This window comes from Vipera berus (genome assembly GCF_964194415.1).
Source record: "Vipera berus genome assembly, chromosome: 4".
Classification (NCBI taxonomy): Eukaryota; Metazoa; Chordata; class Lepidosauria; order Squamata; family Viperidae; genus Vipera; species Vipera berus.
In genome coordinates, this window is record NC_138206.1 from 63,878,681 (window position 1) to 63,899,116 (window position 20,436).

Genomic DNA, 20,436 nt, shown 5'->3' on the forward strand with positions numbered 1-20,436 from the left:
ACTATATGTTGCCATCTTGCTTCCTCCTTCCTTCTAAAATTAAAGTTGTCTTTAAAGAAGACAAAATATTTTTTGTTGCTGTGTTAAAGAAGCAACCAGAAAGGAAGGCCATAATAGAAACAACAAAGATCTGACATTAAGGAAATGGGAGAAGGTAAAATTCGAAAACAAAAAATATACATATGGTCAAAAGCTTCAGAAAGAGCACAAGGGTGGGGAATAGATAGCTTTTTATAGATTGTTCAAAACAAATGCTACTTTCATCAAATAGTAATTGACGTGAGGTTCGCCTCTAACTGATATGAACAGAAGCACTGACAGTTTCATAACATTACATTATGCTGTTATTCAGTAAGAGTTTGATTATAGTTTAATATTAAGTAGACCTCACTTACCAATTTTCTTGTGCAGTGACCACTCAAAGTTAGAATAGTGCTGAAAAAAATAACTTTGTAACCAAGGCATTTATTTACAACCTTTCCAGACTCACTCATACCTGTGTTTGCCATTATAATCAGTTCACTTTGTCTTGTGCCTCACCCATTTTTTTTCTTTAAAAACTAGGTACACATAATCCTCAATTTACAATTGGTCACTTAACAGAAATGACTGGCATACAAGTTGGAAGTAGGTGTTGGCCTACAGATTGTAACTGTCCTTTATGTGTTTGTTACTTCTGCTCACAAGCTTTAGGCTCCTTTGGCTGAATGGCTGGCTTGGGAGCAGACTGAGGCCTGAGAACCCCAGGGACAGGGAGTAGAGTACCAGGTGCTTTGGGAGTTGGGAACCTCTTGGGAAACCTGGAGCAGGCAGGTCTGGACCTGCGCTAGGCCTCAAAAAACTCCCCCAGACCTATGGCACCCATGTGCCACTTAACAGAATAGAATAGAATAGAATAGAATAGAATAGAATAGAATAGAATAGAATAGAATAGAATAGAATAGAATAGAATAGAATAGAATAGAATAGAATAGAATCTTTATTGCCACTCTAAGTGTACACTACTCAGCATACATTAAAATGAAATTTGGTTGCGTTCAGTTCTAAAAAAAATACCATTATGCATATATCACATATACATACATATATGACACAGAGAAACATCACAATCTAGTTCCAATGTACACATATACATGGCGAAAAAAAAAGAATCCTGCAAATTTACAAGACGGATGGCATAAGGAACAAAGGTGTTATAGAATCTAGTAATTCTGCTATAAATACTTTGAAACCTCCTCCCAGAGGGGAGCAACAGAAACAGACCATGAAGTGGGTGTATGGAATCTCTAATAATGCTTTTGAGCTCTAAGCATATAGCACATTATTCAGTATCCTGAATAATGGGAAGTGAGCTTCCTATGATCTTCTCGGCTGACATTACCACAATCTATATGGAGCTTCTATCTGAGGCACTGCCATACAGTTTGTTAAAAAGCTCTGTAAAAAGTGGCCAGGACAGGAAGAGAAAAATGTGCTCTCCTTATCCAATGCAAGAAATGCAAACGCTAGTTTGCACATTTCACATTTCATATTAGTTTGATGAGTGTAGGGGAGTGTAGGGATAGGATGTCATTAACTGAGATGCTTCAGTTAACAGCCATCATGACATGTCACCATAATGGGCAAGCTCCATTACGGTTGTAAGCTGAGGACTACCTGAATGCACAAGCATATCCTGGAAAGGGGCACTCCAAAATAAGCTATTGTCCTACTTCAGGTTTGAAATACTGACTCAGGCACTGTTGCTATGGTAGCTCATAGAACATTCAAGATCCAAGTGATAACCACAGTCAAAGCATGCAAATCAAAACAAAATCTCTGACAGGCTTGCCTGAATGATTTGCTTTTAAAAGGAATGCACAAAAGAATAGTTCTTTTAGTTCAATAGTTCAAAATCAGTCCAAGGTTCTAAGAGCTGGGTTAGGTTTGTCACTCAGTCCAGACCTTAGATGTTCAAGGTTTCATACATGAAATAGGATTCATAGGAATGTCACACAAGAGTCAGAACAGATCTTGTTTCCAGAAAAGGGTACATGAGTCAGGGCTGCCTTTTAAATCAAATTGTATCCAGCTGTCACTAATCGAGATTTAGACTTTGCTTAGCAAGGAGCCTTATAGAATGCCTCTCCACTGTACCTGTTGGATTTGGAGGCCTTACATCATCTTTATCTGACTGGTCCAGCTGTCCAAGTGATGCTTGTTGTTTTGTTTTTTATCACCTTTATGTGATTCTTGGCTTGGTGTCTCCTGAGGCTGATATTCCATAGGTTCAGCTGAAACAGTTTCCTCAGATCCAGACTCTTGAGCCATGAGAGCTACTGAAGATTTTCTAAATTCTTATGTGCAGAAAGGGATAATCAATTAAAAGGAGTAAAGGAAAATTATAGACACCAGTCCCTCATAATAGGAATTTGTGATAATAATAGTAGTTTACCATAGAGATAAAAGGAAAAGGAAAAATGTCATAAAAATATATTTTAAGCACTGTGTGAGATTATTAATCAAGTCTCTGGCAGAGAGTAGTTTGTAATGTGCTGTGTCTGTTAATTGATAAAAAATGAAAATAGTGATGGTCCTATGGAGTTCACAATAAGATAGTACACAGACTTACTTAATTATGAATTATGAATAGTACCCTGGACTATTCAATGCTTGAAGTGTAAAAATATACCAGGTTAACATTTTAATAAAGTCAAAGGGTACTTGATTATTTTTTATCTATAGTTGAATTTTTTTCTATTTAGAATTATATTGAAAATGCAAACAGGGAAATATATTTGTATTAAGCATATGCAGTACAGTACATAAGAGGGAGCTCTCTGATCATATTTAAAATATTTTCCAAGTAGGTTTCTGGATAGCCATCTTTGACTAATCATTAAAATGCTTACCTAGAAATTAAAGTTATAGTTTTATTACTTGTACTCCTTTGTAATGGATAGCCAGCCACTGCTGGTGTTTGATGATAACAAACAACACAAAATCAGCATTTGCATTTCTGCTAGGAATAAGATGATGGCTCTTATAGCAAAGTTGCAGTAAGATCTGCATATTTTATCAAAACCATTTTTCCCAAGACTGGTTTCATCTAGTAGAGCAAAAATTGCATGATGGACAGCCTCTGCAAAATCTACTGAAAGAGCATAAAATCCAATTATCCAGAATGTCAAAAATTGTTGTTATTTCCAAAGCATTTCATTACAGCAAATAGTACTTGACTTCATTTTTTGGGGAAAAATAATTATGTATATAAGATTCTGGAATAATATGTACAAGCTAAAAATGCTATTACCAATATGAATTCATAATCATGCAATTATGGGGCTTGCGAAGAGCTGTAAAGACCTGGCTTTTTAGGAAAGCATTTGTGGAAGTGGGGTTGTAGTCTACCTTGTAGGTGATACTCTTATTCAATGTAGATTAGTGTTTTAGTGGATAGGATCATTTTGGCCCTTTATATGATTATGTATATATAGTATTCTGATACACGACTACATATAAAAATGTGTATTGGATTTGATTTAATAATTCTTAATATAGACACTTTTAAACCAACATTTAAATATCATTGTTTCCAATAGTCTCCTTGTACAGGACTACATCTGGATCCAGCCTCTGTGTTTCCAATATTTGAAGATCATATCATTAAAATGGTCCATGTGTTATATGTGCATCAATTTATATCTGAATTTATCAAAATATAGAAATTCAGAAGACTCATATGTGGTTTATAACTGCTTGTAGTATGAAATCTACAAGAGTTTATACAAAATTCTTTAGAAACATATGAAATTATTTTGAATATAAGCTTCTTTTTAAAGTTAGATAACACCTGCACTATTATAATGAAGTAGAGCAGGGGTGTCAAACTGCCAGTTCGCGGGCCAGATGCGTCATCTGGAAAGCGCACCCACCCCTTTGCCGGCAATGGCAAAACCGTCCTGATACTTTGTGCGACGTCATGTGATGTTGCAAGTTTGACATGTCTGGAGTAGAGTGAGCTATATAAATATAAAACAATTAGAAATAACAAAGAGAAATTGTCAGCTATTAGGTCTTTCTATAGTTAAACAAGTTATAGGTAGTCCTCTGCTTACGATTGATCACTTAGCAACTCTTTGAAATTATAATGGATCTACCTTGGAGCTTCTTACAGTCAGGCCTGCCTATGGTCAAATGACTGAACTTTAAATGTTCAGCAACATGTCTGCATTTGTGGCTGCTTGCAGTGCTCCATGGTCATGTAGCTATAATTTATGACAATTTTGTCAAATACCAGCATTTACTTTTAGTTTTCAGCAAAACCACACCTAGAGTACAATGAACCATTACTGTAGTATGCTTAACAATTGTGGTGTTTGCTTAATGACCCCAGAAGCCATTGTAGGAGATGACCAGGTTGAGTCCAAGGGAGGGGTCAAAGGCATCATCAGAGATCTACGCCCAGGCCATCTTGAATTCCTTTCTTAACTCCCACTAATTTCCCTTGACTATTAGGAGTTTAGATTTTTGTAGAGAGCTTAAGCTTGCAATAAATCTTTATACTCATTTGAATTGCCTGAATCTCCTGATTTCCCCAGCGCTTGATAGTCACTCAACAGCCACAGCAAAAATTATTGTAAAATTTAACTGATTCATTTTATGACTATCACAACTAATGGCTGTGGAGGGAAGACTCCATTATAGTCATAACTTGTCGATTACCTATATAAACAGAATCATAGGATAAAAATGGAAATCACATGCTATGCAGTATATTTCTTTTATTGTTATTATCAGTATATTATTATATAGATCAGGGCTTTTCAACCAGTGGTACGGGTACCACTTGTGGTACATTGGCACCTGGCAAGTGGTACATGACCATCCTAGAAAAGTGGTAGCAGGGGAGGGGAATGAGCTGAACCGGTGGCAGCACCACACAAGCCTGAGCGAGAGATGGCTAGAGCTGCAGGGTTGTCAGGCTCAGTGGAAGCGCCAGGATCAGCACTTCTTCAGGGCTGTCAGGGCTCAGCAGAACAGCCAGGATCAGTGCCAAGCTCCAGCTGGAGCTTGGCGCTGATCCTGGCACTTCTGAACCCAGAAGTAGCGCCGATCAGCTAGAATGTTGCAGCATCTCCAGGGTCTTGTGATTTACATTCAGATGCTTGGCAACTGATTCATATTTATGATGGTCACAGTGTCCCAGGATCATGTGAAATGACCAAAACCTGCCGCAACCACCTAGCAGAGGGGGGGAAAATAAAAACCAAACACCCCCCCCACCCCTGCTGCCAATTCTCAACAGAAATGCTCAGAACAATGAAAACCTCGGACAGGAGGAAGAGCCCCACCAGGCGGGTAGGCAGGTGTCTTGCTCGGCTGTGGCTTGGGGGGCACTTTTTTCAGTGCCATTGTAACTTCGAACAGTCACTAAGCGAATTGTTGTAAGTCGAGGACTACCTGTAGTTCATCACTTTTTTCCTTTTTTTTTTTTTTTGCTCATCAAGTTTTTGACACCTTGCTAGGCGACTGGTGGTACTCGGATGTTGCCATATCCTAAAAGTGGTACAATGGGTGAAAAGGTTGAAAAGCCCTGATAACAATGTGAAATCACAGCTGCCAGTTATTACCTGGTGCTGGCCTCCATTCATATCAAGTTCTTGATACTATGATTATTAGGACTGATCACACAGTCAGATGGATAGAATAGATTCAGAATTTTTATCCACCTATCAAGTCCTTCCCAAAGACCAGGAATAGGGAGATGTTCTTTGTTACTGTTATTTAATAACTGAAAAGGTTTTGCATTTATCTTTGCAAGTGAATAAATTCAATTCAGGAATAAAAACAGAACACATGTTGGACAACTGAGTAAAGAGACCCGCATCAGTGAACTAACATTGTAATCATAAAAAATAAGATAATATTAAGGTAATAATAATTAGTAATAATAATATTTGCTTTTTTAACTTGAAATAAATACATTTATGATGATTTTATGTTCCATTTTTGTGTTTGTTTAAATTAACAGCTTCTGTCCAGGGCCCATGGGAAAGGGCCATATCACCAAACAAAGTGCCCTACTACATCAAGTAAGTATTAAAATAATCATAATGCTTAACTATTGGGAGCTTATCAGGTCATTAACTTAGCTTGCTTTGAAACCATATTAAAAACTTCCTTTGAATGATACTGGTTGATACTTCAGTTGCCCTCCATTATCATCATGAGCAGCAAAGTCATTATTTAAATAAATAAAATTGTGAAGATTGCTTGCTGTTAAAAGTCAACTATATTTTCGTTATACAAATCCAGTAAACATTTTTCAGTGGTAATGAGCCTATGATTAGGCAGAATGTAGTATTCACGTTAAACTGGCTGTCATGAAAGTTCAACAAAATGTTAATGCATTATGACTGCATTTTTACTGCCAGAAACATTACTTTTCTCTGTGTTAAGATATCAAACTAATTTGGCCAAACTTGAACACATTGCATTTTGTTTTGTGGGCAGATGTCCTGTAGCACAGGGCAGGATAGTGTTTGGAAACATTGAGAGCATGTGGTACATTTCTTGCTAAGTAGAATCTAAACAGCAAATGTCTTCTTTTGCTAACACTAAGGTTAGGAGCAGAATTTACTGAGCTAACAATTTGATATGAGCTTTATTTCTAGAAAAAACACACTTTTTAAATCTGTTTATTACATTTGGAATAAAATTATACATATATTAAAACATATTTTATAAACATATGCAGACGTTTAAGAGAGGTTATTTTAGAGTGTTGTTTGGTTTTTTAGTGAGGAGAGTTGCAGAAAAAATAATATGCTTCCTGATAAAATGTTTTGGCCATAAAATGGATCAATCAATTTATCTAAGCAATCTTTTAACTCTATAGCTGAAAAATATATTTTGGATTCTAGATGATATAATACTGTTTTAATTGTGAAAAACAGATATTACATAACTTGGGTAAATCCTCATTTCTTCTACTTTTATAGTTTGATGTCATTAGAGATTGCTGAAAATAAAAGATATAAAAGATTCAATTGTATCTAGCCATAGTATGACACAGATCTAATCTCAAATAAGGAAATATATTTTTCAAATTGTTCTTTGCGTATCCAAATAGTTATTTTAAGATTACAGTCTATATAGAAACTGTCATTATGTCTACCCATTTATGAGTTTAGATATGGTCCTGATTCTATTTTTCATTTTGGATTTTCTTCTTGATGCTCACAAATTTTTTTGTTAGTTTTTTTTCCTTCCCCTCCAACCCATCACCTTTTCATTTTCACTGACATTATAGCACATTATAAGCTCATAAATCTGAGAAACATTGCTTTAGAAGCCTTCACAATGTTATATTTGGTGTTTTAATGCAAGGTTGCATCAAATTATTTGATCCTGCCAATTATAACTAGATATTTATACAGTTGATTATTTAATAGCAATAACCAGCCATTACAATTTTTGCAAACTGGAATTGCAGTTCGTGTGAGAAAAAATAATGGGCAAACCTGAAAAAGTACAAGGAAGTGGGGCAGATTTATTAAGGGAATGTGGCCCAGACTTCTGGGAAGTCTGAACTATGAAATGAACTATGAAATGAACTTCATAGTTCATTTCCTTCGTAAATAATTATAAAGTGCACTGGCTGTTAACTGAACTCTAGTACCATAAACAGGATTCCTCTTTACGGGCCATCTACTTTCTTCCTATTCTTCACCTTAGTAGAATGATCCTTCCAAAACATCACTTCACACCTCTGGACCATGGGCATGATGTGTTGTTTTGAGATGAACTTGATTTGATGACCAGCCCCAAGAAAGAAAGTAATAATTAGCTATAACCAAACCATATTTTATCCTACTACAGTATACAAATAAGACTTACATTATAGAATAAATTCCCACTTGAATTAAAACAAATATCTCCTCCTTACTTTAGTTTAGGGGTGCAGCGGGCAAGTGGGCAAGTACTGTATGATAGAGTAAGCTCTGATTACTTGCCCCAGCTCCTGCCAACCTAGCAGTCTGAAAGCATGCAAAAAACAAATAGATAAATAAATACCTTTTTGGTGGGAAGGTAACAGCAGTCTGTGCACCTTTGTCATGCCGACCACATGATCACAGAAATGTCTTCGGACAATGCTGGCTGTTCAGCTATGAATTTGAGGTGAACACTCCCAGACTCCCAAAGGATTGGCAGAGAAAACCTTAACCTTTTTTTAAACCTGAGTTTCATAGTAGGCAAAATGTATCTAAATGGATGACTGTATGTGTGACTGCATGTATGTATGTGTGTGTGTGTGTGTGTATATAAATATATAAATATACCTTCAACTCTACGCGGGAAAAAACCCGAATGACCAAAGATCCATATATATATATATATATATATATATATATATATATATATATATATATATATATATATATATATATATATATATATATATATATATATATATATATGTAAAATTTACTAACAAAGAATTAAAGGGAAACTGAGATGCATTTCTGACTCCTTAGTCGTCTTCAGCCAGCTATACCCTTCTGAGATTCGAACCTGGGCTGATTGCATACAAGGCAGTGTTATTTGCCTCTAAGCCACAAGGTCCCTCTTGCTCTGTTAGCTTTTTTTCTGCAAGGGAAGATATGTTTCAAATGTTAACTATTTAGATTACCTTGCTAGATCTATATATAATAAATCTTTTAAGTACATATTTAAAAATAAAGTAAGTTTTTCTAAAGAGAAGTTAGATGGGACTTTTTTCCTAATTTGCAGTTTATTGTGAATAAAAATGGTAGATATATAATTTGAAGAAAGTGAAAAGTTGCATGGGACTTTTCTAATCAGCCTGATTTGTCTTTCTATGGCTATCTTCTTTGTAGCCGAAGTTTGTGTGTGTTCATGTGTGTGTGTAAGCATCAATGCATATTCTCTCACACACATCTGAAACTATAAATAAAAAAATTGATCAATGATTTGAAAACAGAATAAGAAATATATTAATTTAGATAAGAGACAATATATATTAAAGGAAAAAAGGGAGGAAATATTGGCTACAACAAATTGGAATTTGTAATAACATACATCTGTATGAAATGGAACTATTGTAACCCAGACACCACGTTGCTTTTCAAAGATATAATTGTAATATTGAAAAATTAATAAAAAATCTGTAAAAAAAAGATTGAGTTATTAAATGAAGCCTTGCAACATGTGTTGAAGGGAGGGATATAACATGAAACTAACCTTAGCAAAAATTGTTGTATAGAATTTAATCCTCATAACTCAGCAGAGATAGGCAAGTTTTAAAATTGGTGGAATAATATAGAAATTATCCAAATGACCCAAATCATTGTCACTCCCCTGCTCCCAGCAAAATTTCAGATAATGTTATCCTCACCAATCTGAAGAAACTTCTTGATCTAATCCTTTGAATCTACAAGCCCATAAATATAGCAAAGTTGTAAACATATGTAGCAGGCTGACTGAAAGGCTTTGTGGGAGCCTGGCCAGTGAGAGGGGAATGGAAAGCTTAGACAGCTGCTGCCAGTTTGGGCGCAACAGGTGTAGACTGGGGGAAAGGAAGAAAAGGAGAAGGAGAAAGGGGGTGGTTGAGGTTGCTGTTGCTGTTGGGGAGAGACCAGGTGAAGCTGAAGAGAATTGGAGTTTTAGGTGATTCCTGTCCTTTGGAGTAGTGGGAAGGAGAGGAAGAGAGAGGGGGGGGGGTTATTGCTTTCTTTTGCAAGGGGATATCCCAAGTAAGGGGAAGAGAGAGACTGAGTGAGGAAGTTGCCTGGGGTGCTGAACCAGGTTTTAACTGGAAAGGAAAGGGGGGGGGGATTTGGCATAGACAGAGACCTGAGACAATGGGCCCTGACAAAAGAGAAGAAGAGGTGAGCTGCTACCGCTTTGGAGAAACATTGTGGGGAGTTGCCCTGGCAGAGCAAGCTGTGACTGCGGAGTGTTGATTATCTCTGCTCGTGGTTTCTGCTGCTGCTTGGAGCCGGGGAGTTCTTTCCACACATACACTCTCTTGTTTTCTCAAAAAACTGCTATGGACTATTGACTATTATTGCTACGACTGCGTGAGGCTGTTAAATACTGTAACGCACTGACTGCCATGGTTAGGGGTCGATCACCTTTGTTCCTGCAAACCCCACTGTGACGATGAGAACTTGCCATTTCTTCACTCCGCATGAGCTCCCGCTGAAACTGGACATTCTGTCAATGCCTTGAGAGTGCAGCTGTTGAGTGGGACTAAAGGAGGAGGGTTAGGAGGACCTGTGCTTTGGCAGCCTCCAAGGAGGTAATGCTACACATACAAATAACCAAATGTGTTTCAGATTAGAATGTGAAATGAATTTTTAAGAATCATTTTTTTTTCAAAATTAAATGTCGCCAACCATATCTCAAAAGTTGATTCTTAATTCCATATCCCTATCTACTAATAGCAATGACTTACTTCTCTTTCTTGTTTACAGTTACACTGCCTAAACTTCCTTTCCTTTCCCTTTCCTTTCCATTCTTCCTTTTTTCACACACACACATTCATGCATAACATATTTACCTTAGTTCATTGTCCTTAATTTCACATTACTCCAGAAACCTTCCTGCCTCAAATCATATTTTAGTTTTTTCCATCATTCCCTCAGCTTGTTTTCCCACTTTCTACTCTCTATCTATTATAATAGGCAGAGGAAATTGTGTCTATCTTTCCTTTTCCCCCCAGCAGACAGGATATTTCAAAGCAATCTATTATTTCTACAAACTAAGAACACCTCTGATCCACATTGAACCCATTGGCATTCCAAGGAATAAAAATAGTACATTGTTAAAGGACAATGCTTCATGTTAAAATTCTTCTGTCCCCCTTGTTTTTTTTAATGATGTATAGTTTAAGCAAGCCTCAGTATACATGATAATATTTGAATTTAATGGACTATATACTGCATAGTTATAGTTATAACTGCATATAACATTTTGCTGTGCACCAGTGGAATTCACCATAGCTCATTATCTGTAGTCATAACTTCATAGATTTAGCCAAATATTGTGTCTACTGTTTCCTGTTCTTTCTGCCATAGAGCATTCTTGTGCTATTGAACATGTTATTACTTTAACACTTCTAAATTTCCTTTTATATTTTATTAGTATATTATATATACTAAATAATAATTCTTATTTGATGCCAAAAAAGTTAAAAGACATCCAAAAACAGTAACTGGTAACTAACAATCTTCATCAGAAACATAAAGAAACAACTCCTGAATGAGCTGTTAGCAACTTATTAGAAATAGTGCTCAATTACCAATAATATTCCTCATGTGACTTCCATTTCACAATACTGAAATTGCTAATAAGATGGTAAACATGAATTTCAGGATCAATGCACTTTCTAAAACTTAGTTTATCTTAATTCTGCTTTTGTATCCTTATTTTGACATTATAGTTAATGTCAATAAAAATGCAGATTAGAAAACAAATGAATTTACTTTAGCTGAAGGGATGAAGGGAATTTACCTTATTAAATCTACTATTAGTCATTTGCTTTTCCTAGGAAAGTGTGAAATCCTTTGGAAATTATAAAATTACAAAAAGAAAAACATGTAGCCATCTTCTTCCTGCACATACTTTTTATTATTTCCATTCTCATTTTGGTATTTTTCACATGACAACAGTATAACCGTTCTTCTCAATATGGTTCTAAACTATACACTTATCTATTACTATAATTTATCAAACCAAAAATAAATGTAATCATTTCATATTTTGTAATGTAAAAAGATTTTACTTCTTCAGTAATAGTAATGTCATTTAAACAGCTATTCAAAACAAGTATTGTTTACATTTTTAATGTTTTTCAAGCATGAAACAAAAAATAACATTCAAATAGTACAAGGAAATAGAAAAATGATACAAGGAAAAAAATGGGAAAAACATTTCCAAAAAGAACAAAATTTAAGAAGAATCTATATTTAATAAACTGAGTTATGAACGATGTCAAAAACTTTATATTTTAACAGTTCAAATACTTAGATAGTTTCCCATGTTTTATTTAGCATTTTTTAAATTTATTCATTAGGATATAGCACTGGAAGATTGTGTTTAAAGCTCACAGTTGGGTTCTTTGAATTTAAAAAGATGAGGGTAGATAATCAAATGAAAAGTTCTCCTGTCTTCTATCACTGTTTGAATCTCAATTATAAAGTTAATTTTCAGTACACATTATAAAGAAAACACAGAGCTACAGGAACATTTTTTTGATTTATACCAAAATCATTTTCTTCTGATTGATGCTAAGTCCATTACTCTGTATAATTATCAAGTTTTCATAAATGTTGATTTCATGCCAGGACAAGCTAACATTTGCTCATCAGTGGCCAGAAGATAAATAGGATTCTTTTTCCAGTTTTGTGATAGGAAATATGTATCTACTAATTAAATCTTTACATTTCTAAGAAGTCTTTAGTAGCAACAAAATCAAACCAAATGTCTTTCTTCCATGCCTAAAATTATAAAAAAAACTCATGTTAGTTAACCAGAAAGAAATTTGCTATAGATTTGTGTGTTTTTGCACATGTGACTTAATAATCCCTCTTAGTCTCAATCATTTCTGAATCCTTAACCCATATCATCTGCCACGACAGTGATATCAATCAAAATAGAGCTGAAAGTGACCTTGCTCAAGTCCTGCTCAGGCAGGAAACCCTATACCATTTTAGGCAAACGGCTGTCCAGTCTCTTCTTAAAAACTTCCAGTGATGAAGCACCTATAACTTCTGAAGGCAAGCTGTTCCACTGGTCAATTGTCCTCACTGTTAGGAAGTTTCTCCTTAATTCCAGGTTGCTTCTCTCCTTGATTAGTTTCCATCCATTGTTTCTTGTCTTGCCTCCTATGCCTTTGAAAATAACTTGACCCCCCTCTTCTTTGTGGCAGCCCTTCAAATACTGGAATACTGCTATCATGTCACTTCTAGTTCTTCTTCTCTCTAGACTGGCCATTCCCATATCCTGCAACCGTTTTTCATATGCTTTTGTGTCCAAGCCCTTAAATATCTTAGTTGCTCTTCTTTGCACTTTTCCCAAAGTCTCAACATCTTTTTTATAATGTGGTGACCAAAACTGGATGCAGTATTCCAGGTGTGGTCTTACTAAAGATTTATAAAGCAGTACTAATACTTCACATGATTTTGATTCTGTGCCTTTGTTTATGCAACCAAGGATTGTATTAACTTTTTTGGCTGATGCCACACACTGCTGCCTCATTTCAAGTGATTGTCCACTAGATCTCCAAGATCCTTCTCAGAGTTACTGTTTTTGAACCAGGTTTCGCCTAGTCTATACTTGTACCTTTGGTTTTTCTGGCCACATTAAATTTTATGTTATTTTTTTCTCCACATTAAATGTTATGTTGTTGAATAGGACCCATTGTTCAAGTCCTGAGCTTATCTTCTGAGGTGTTGGCAATTCCCACCAGCTTAGTGTCATCTGCAAATTTGATGAGTTCCCCTTCTATTCCCTCAACTAAGTCATTTATGAATATATTGAAGAGTACTGGGCCTTGTGGTACCCCACTGCTCACTTCCCTCCATGTAGATGTAATACCATTAAGGACTACTCATTGAGTATGTTTTGTCAGCCAGTTACAAATCCATCTGGTGGTGATGCTGTCTATCCCACACTTTTCTATATGACTTTAGGGAAGGAAACCCACACACCCCTACAAGACTAACCCCATGTATTATTCCCAGAGCATTCCATGCAAGATAAAGCAGAGAAAAATGGCTTCCTCTTGCATCTAAAAAGGAAGCCCATGCTGGGTGCAGCATGAAACCCTGACCACTTACCCTGACTGAAACATTTGCTTCTGTGCAGGTGAGGGCTTCCGCCTACTCTTTCCTCCGGAATGACAGGTCTCTGCATTGGACATGTCAAGTGGCATGCCTATGAGCAAGATTCCACGTGGGTTCACATCTGGGAAATTTTCTTTTTTGAAAAAGATCTAGGATAGCCTGCATTACAAGAAGCCAATTTATGGTTATGTTTGCCATCTTGAGTTATTTATAAAAAATAATAAAGGCAGCATACAAATAAATAAAAATGCATGGAAAAGTCAATTAAGTATGGATTATATTTTCTTAATTAAAGTGTGGCAAGTTTTAACATTCAAATTAAGTTATAATCATGTCAATCATCTTACATAAGCACATTTCTTCATTTTATTTTAGAATGTTTGTTAAAATGATGGAGGATATAAAAACTAATAATGGTAAAAGCTAATGTCAGGAGTTGCTGAATTGACAATTAAGAAATTAATACTAACAATAAGAAGATGATTTCAAAGTCCAAAGTCAGTGGAGGAAATACCATACCAATACCATACCTAGGCATTAGGTATACAGCTGGAATAGTGGACTGGACTCAAGCAAAACTAAAAGCTCTTGATGCAAAGACCAGAACAGTAATGAGAATGAACCATTCCCTTCATCTGTGCAGTAATATTGAAACTACGTATCAACTAAAATAGGTGGATGTGGAATGTTATAAGTACATCTGAACAAAAGAAGGGCATTGGAAGAATGCAATGAAGAAGATATGCTAATGTTAGTGTATCAAGAAGGTTTACTGAGTACAGGAGAGACAATTGGCCTAAAAGAAAGATCAACTGAAGAATGGAAAAAAGGACATGGCAAAGCAATGTTAGGGTTAGGATTATTAAATGCAAAGTATTACATGGCCAGTAATTTTTTTTAAAAAAAGCATGCAATGTGGATAGAAGACCTGGAAATGGCAAAGAGGAAGGAAAATTAGAGAAAGAGACAGAGGGACTAATTTTGGTTGCGCAGGATCAAGCCTTAAGAACAAATGCACGGAAAGCCATAATTGAGAAGACAGCAACAGATAGCAAATGCTGTCTCTGCAAAGAAGCTGAAGAAACAATGGACTTCCTGGTTAGTTGCTACCAAAAGATCACACAGAGTGACTACAAACAATGGCATGACAAAGTGCATTGGAAGATCTACAAGAAATACATTTGTCTTTAAGCAAGAACTGCTGGGACCATAAAATAGGGAAAGTCTGAGAAAGTGAAGAAGCTAAAGTGCTCTTGGATTTTAGAATTCAAAAGACAGGCATCTGCTACATAACATGCCTGACTTAACCATTGTCAATAAGAAAGATTTTAAAAGTCTGGATAATGGACGTGGCAGTACTTGGAGAGAGCACAATAGTAGAGAAGGAACTGCAGAACAAAATACAAAGACCTGCAAATAGAAATGGAATGACTGTGGCAAAAGAAAGCAATAGTCATAGGTGCCTTGGCTGCAATCTCAAAACAACTGGAGCACCACTTGAACACCATTGGCATTAACAAATTCATCATCAGTCAATTGCAAAAGGCAGCTTTACTCCAAACAACTTACATCTTGTGACAATACCTCTAAGACCATCAAACATCAGCATCTGACTATCCTAGGTCCTTGGGAAGGAATTGATAGATGGACAAAAGTGCCAAATCCAGTCTAAACATCTGGCTGATGATGTGATGAATCTTAATAATCGAGTCTGTGTCTGATTATGTGATGATAATTCATTATTTTTATATGCTATATGCAGTGCTTTTTTTGTAAAAGAAAAAGGTGCCGGAACTCACACATGTCATACAACCCACCTTGCCAACCTACAAGGTTCCATCCAAAAAAGGTGCCGGAACTCCATTCTGAGCGTTCTATGAGAAAAAAAGCCCTGGCTATATGACTCCCAGCATCTCTGAATGGTTACAATAAAACAATAAACAATAAAACTTTAAAACAAGGAATGATATACAATCATAGAGTTTCATAAGGTTTCCAAATTGGATTGTTTCAAATAAATCACAATTAAACTTAACTATAATTTGTCACTCTAGAAGTAATGAATGTATAATTAATCAAAAACAGAAATTCATTGTTGTAAAGAATATTGTTTTCAGAGTTAGAATTTAACTTGTAACTTGGCTAATCAAAATTCGAATTACAAATGTTATTAGGCTCACTTTTCAGTGGTCTTTGACAATGTTGTATGTTGCAAACCTTTGTTTTGTTTTCATGATCACTCTTTCTCAAAATCATGCATGGTCTTTGTGAACAGTAAATACAGTGAGATTTTCTAAAAATTCAAGAGATTGTAAAGATAACTAGTGAAGCTTGTGCTAAGAATGTCAATACATAGTGATTACTAATCTTAATTGATCTCATGCTATTCTTTAAATAATTTCACAGTACCCCATTTCTCTACTAGGACCAATGTAGAGGGTATAGATTTAGAATGCTATCATTTATATGCTTTCTAACATATAAGGTGTACAAAGGTGAGTCTGGAAATGGCAATAAAACAACTCTTAAACATGTACTCACACTTAAAAAACAATTTAAGCAATTGATTGCACTCAAGAAGAGACAAGACACAAGGTCTTCCTGGGAACAACTTATTGAGGCAGCAAAGCAAAAGAACTCTTCTTTATTCTGGCGCCTAATAGCTTTCCATTCTGAAAGAATCTATACCCCATTACACTCCCATATACCTCCTAAACCTGGGAACTTCACTTTCGTAGAATGTATGAAGACACACACACACACACACACCAGCAAGAGAATAAGGTATACAGTGAAGGATTTAACTGAGTGGTCTCTAGTTTCAGAGTCTGAAATTAAATCCCTCATTGGCCAACTCAGGACCAGGAAGGCTCCAGGACCTGACTTCATTTCTGCGGAACTACTAAAGAACGATATGGAATGCTGCATACCAGTCCTGGCGGGACTATTCACCTTTATCGACTCCACTGGCCATGTCCTCGAAGATTGGACCTTGGCAATTTTGGTTCCAATTTATAAAAAGGGAAAGAGAGATGACCCTGCCAATTACAGATCAATAGGTCTGCTAAATATAATCAGCCAAACACCTCCAAGATAAATTAAAGGAGTGGCTAGATCTTGAGAACTTGATTGCTGAAAAGCAAGCTGGGTTTAGAGAGGGGAGAGGCACCATAGATCAGTGCTTAGTTCTCTATCATTTGATTGAAAAATATGTATCAAACAGATCTGTATCATTATACGCTGCCTTTATAGATCTCAAGGCAACTTTTACAAGGACTAAGCTATGGGAGTAGCTGGAAGCTGCTTCAGTTGATCACAGGCTTCTCCATTAGGTACATGCCTTACATACTAAAATATCCCTCAAGGTGAAGTGCAATATGCAAGGGTCCCTCTCAAGGTCAGTTGAAACTCAAAAAGGGGTTAAACAGGGGTGCATTTTGGTCACCTTGCTTTTCAACTTTTATATAAATGACATGTTAAGATGGTTAAATAAATAAAATTACCACCCGCCAAAAATAGGTGACCAAAGCATTTATGCCAATGATGCTGTGATCCTCTCCAGGACACCAGTAGGCCTTAAAAGAGCCTTGTGAGCCCTCATCCAATATTGCAATTGCAATAAACTGGACATACTGTACATTATGAGAAAACAAAGGTTATGGCTTTTGAAAAAAGGCCAAAACTTTACTCATGGTATTTTAATGGTCATAATATAGAGTAGGTAATCACCTTTAAGTACCTAGGGGTGATCACACATGCTACTGGTTCAAGAAAAACACAAGGAGAATATGTGGCTGCCTCTGGCCAAAGATCAGTGAATGCCATCCTCAAATTCTTCTGCACAAAGGGAGGACACTATGTTCCAGCCACAATTAAGCGCTTTCTGGCCAAGATGCTACCATAGCTTCTCTGTGGGACCTTGCTCAGACCCTCAGCTTCATGTTTCATACCATTGGAAAGAGTTCAATCCAAATTTATTAGAGGAATTATCCAGATGCCACGTTGTATCTCAAATGCACTTCTGCGCCTGAAGATAGGATTTATAAAAGTTGAAGCAAGAATCTGTATAGCTTCTTTAAATATCTGGCTAAAGCTTAATTTCTTTCCACAAGTCCTTGCTCCATTAATCCTCCAAGACAAATTTTCCTCATCATTGATCAAGGCAATCGTGTCCAACCTTGCCAAACTAGGCTTCTCTTCAGCCTCAATACTCAAGTTGAACTACGATCAAGCAAAACAAACCTTGCGACAAAGTGTAGAGGACATCAAGAGGCAAGTGGACTTAGCGATAGCTCCATTGTTTCTGGCTCCAGACTCTATTAGATACAGTATGTTGTTATCCCACCAGTTATCTTAGCCAGTTGGAGTCAGCAAACCATCGGAAAGCATTTTCACCTGCACAGTGCAATGCACTTCCATTGGCCATCCTGTATGGCAAGTATAAAAAGATACCATTGATTGAAAGACTCTGCTCCTGTGGCTCAGGAGAGGTGGAGACTACTGGACACACTCCTTCGATGCTCTTTCTATAGAGATATTCGAAAAAACCATATTCTCCCTATAATCTATAGGTATCCTGGCCATTCTGACACTACTTATCTCCAGTGGCTATTTAAGGATGAACAGGCTGTGATTAGGTTGCAGGTGGCTATATTCTATGTGGCAACCCTGGGGATTCATTGGAAACATAAATAAGATAAATATTTTTAGATCTTTTAAATAATTTTTATTTTAAAAATAATTTTATTATATGTGTTCTTATTCATCATTAGATCACGCTCAGTGCATTTATATATATATAGGTATGTAAGTAGCCTACAATTGATATTTTACTGTTTCTGGCCATATGGCTGCAATAAACTGATTTGATTTGGATGTAAAATCAGTGCCATGTTGTACCTGCATATTTAACAGCATCTTTATTTTCTATTTTGATATTTGACATTTTTTTGGGGGGGACAAATATAATTATTTTTTTACCTTGAAATCATGGTTGGGGATAGGAATGCCCATTTAACAATGGGGTATGTTGCACAAGGCAAATGACTTAAATAAAAATATCTTGCATACTTTTCATGAAATATCCTAATATTTTTCCTTTTTAAAAAATAGCTAAATATCTTGTCATTGGTAATTACCTGTGACAGTGTAGGCCTTGTCACAGTCTGCAGACCTGTAGTTTTTGCATCAATGTTCCTTATTATACTAATTAAAGTGGAACACTGCACCCTTGTGAGTCATTAATGGATTTTCATTTCATGAATGACATTTGCAGGAGGTAAAACAGGCAGTTCATATGAAGTCCACAGGCAACTGTGTTAAAATTAGCATTACCATAGCAACAGTCTTCCATCATTAGTATTCAGGGCAACAGGAAATGTTTTGTTGTGCTTTTGTTTGCAAATAAAAGGTTTTTCTCATACATTTTGTATTAGAGGGGAAAAAAGCCACCAAATCCTAGCAAAATATGCTTTGTTTAAAATAGTGTGGAAATTTTGTTTTAACCATTTCTTTTCCTCAGCTCCTGATTTACATTTTGTTTTCTCTATAGCTGTGTATATCTAACCTTGCCAGTTGCATGCATTCTTTGTTTGCTTGTGGCTTCCCAGCCCAATCTGTAATAAACTTGCCTAGATGGACTCTTTGTAATCAATACAGTTGTCTTTTCAGGGACCAAGCATTATGAACTTAATTTATGATCAAACAGGAAGAATTGGTACAACTATTACTTATCTGAAGAAAACCTGATCAATAAATGATTTGTGCATTTGTATGTACCTCTGTGATTTTGGAGATGTTGAATTTGAATTGAATTGAATTTATTAAATTTATATGCCACCCTTCTCCCTAAGGACTCAGGGCGGCTCACAACAATAAAAAGTTAAAAAACATAAAATACAAAATTTAAAAAAGAATTAAACGATAAATGTAATAAATACATAACAATTAACCCAATAAAACCAAATTTAAAACTATAGTCAGTCCAGGCCCGATTGTTGGAACATCCACGTCTTCAGGTCACGACAGAAGGACCGAAGGTCAGGGGCCATCTGCAGCTCCGGAGGCAACTTATTCCAGAGGGTAGGCATGCCCACAGAGAAGGCTCTCCCCCTGGGGGTTGCCAGCCGGCATTGCTTAGCCGACGGAACCCTGAGGAGGCCGACTCTGTGGGAGCAAACCGGGCGATGGGAGGTTGACAATGGCAGCAGGTGGTCTCGCAAGTACCCCGGGCCTAAGCCATGTAGGGCTTTAAAGGTAATTACCAGCACCTTGAATCGCACCCGGAGGGCAACCAGAAGCCAATGCAGCTCGCGCAGGAGAGGTGTAACATGGGAGTATTGAGAAACTCCCATAAGCACTCACGCGGCCGCATTTTGCACCAGCTGAAGCCTCTGGGTGCACTTCAAGGGCAGCCCCATGTAGAGAGCATTGCAGTAATCCAGGCAAGAAGTGACAAGGGCGTGGGTGACCGTGCATAGGGCATCTCAGTCCAAAAAGGGGCGCAACTAGCGCACCAGGCGAACCTGTGCGAAGGCCCACCCTGGTCACAGCAGTTAGATGATCCTCCAAGTTAAGCCATGAA

General features: G+C 36.6%; 1 protein-coding gene across 9 annotated transcripts in view; it reads left to right on the forward strand.

Annotated features, from left to right (window-relative positions):
• DMD (dystrophin) overlaps positions 1-20,436 on the forward strand; it is a 931,439-nt gene that overhangs the window by 810,605 nt on the left and 100,398 nt on the right. For all 9 annotated transcript variants that reach the window (XR_014026476.1, XM_081327957.1, XM_081327955.1 and 6 more), the window contains one exon: positions 6,014-6,074. Coding sequence is in view for 8 of the 9 variants with exons in the window: in XM_081327957.1 (XP_081184083.1) it covers positions 6,014-6,074 (61 nt within the window). In the remaining variant the exon portion in view is untranslated. The remainder of the gene's footprint in view (positions 1-6,013; positions 6,075-20,436) is intronic.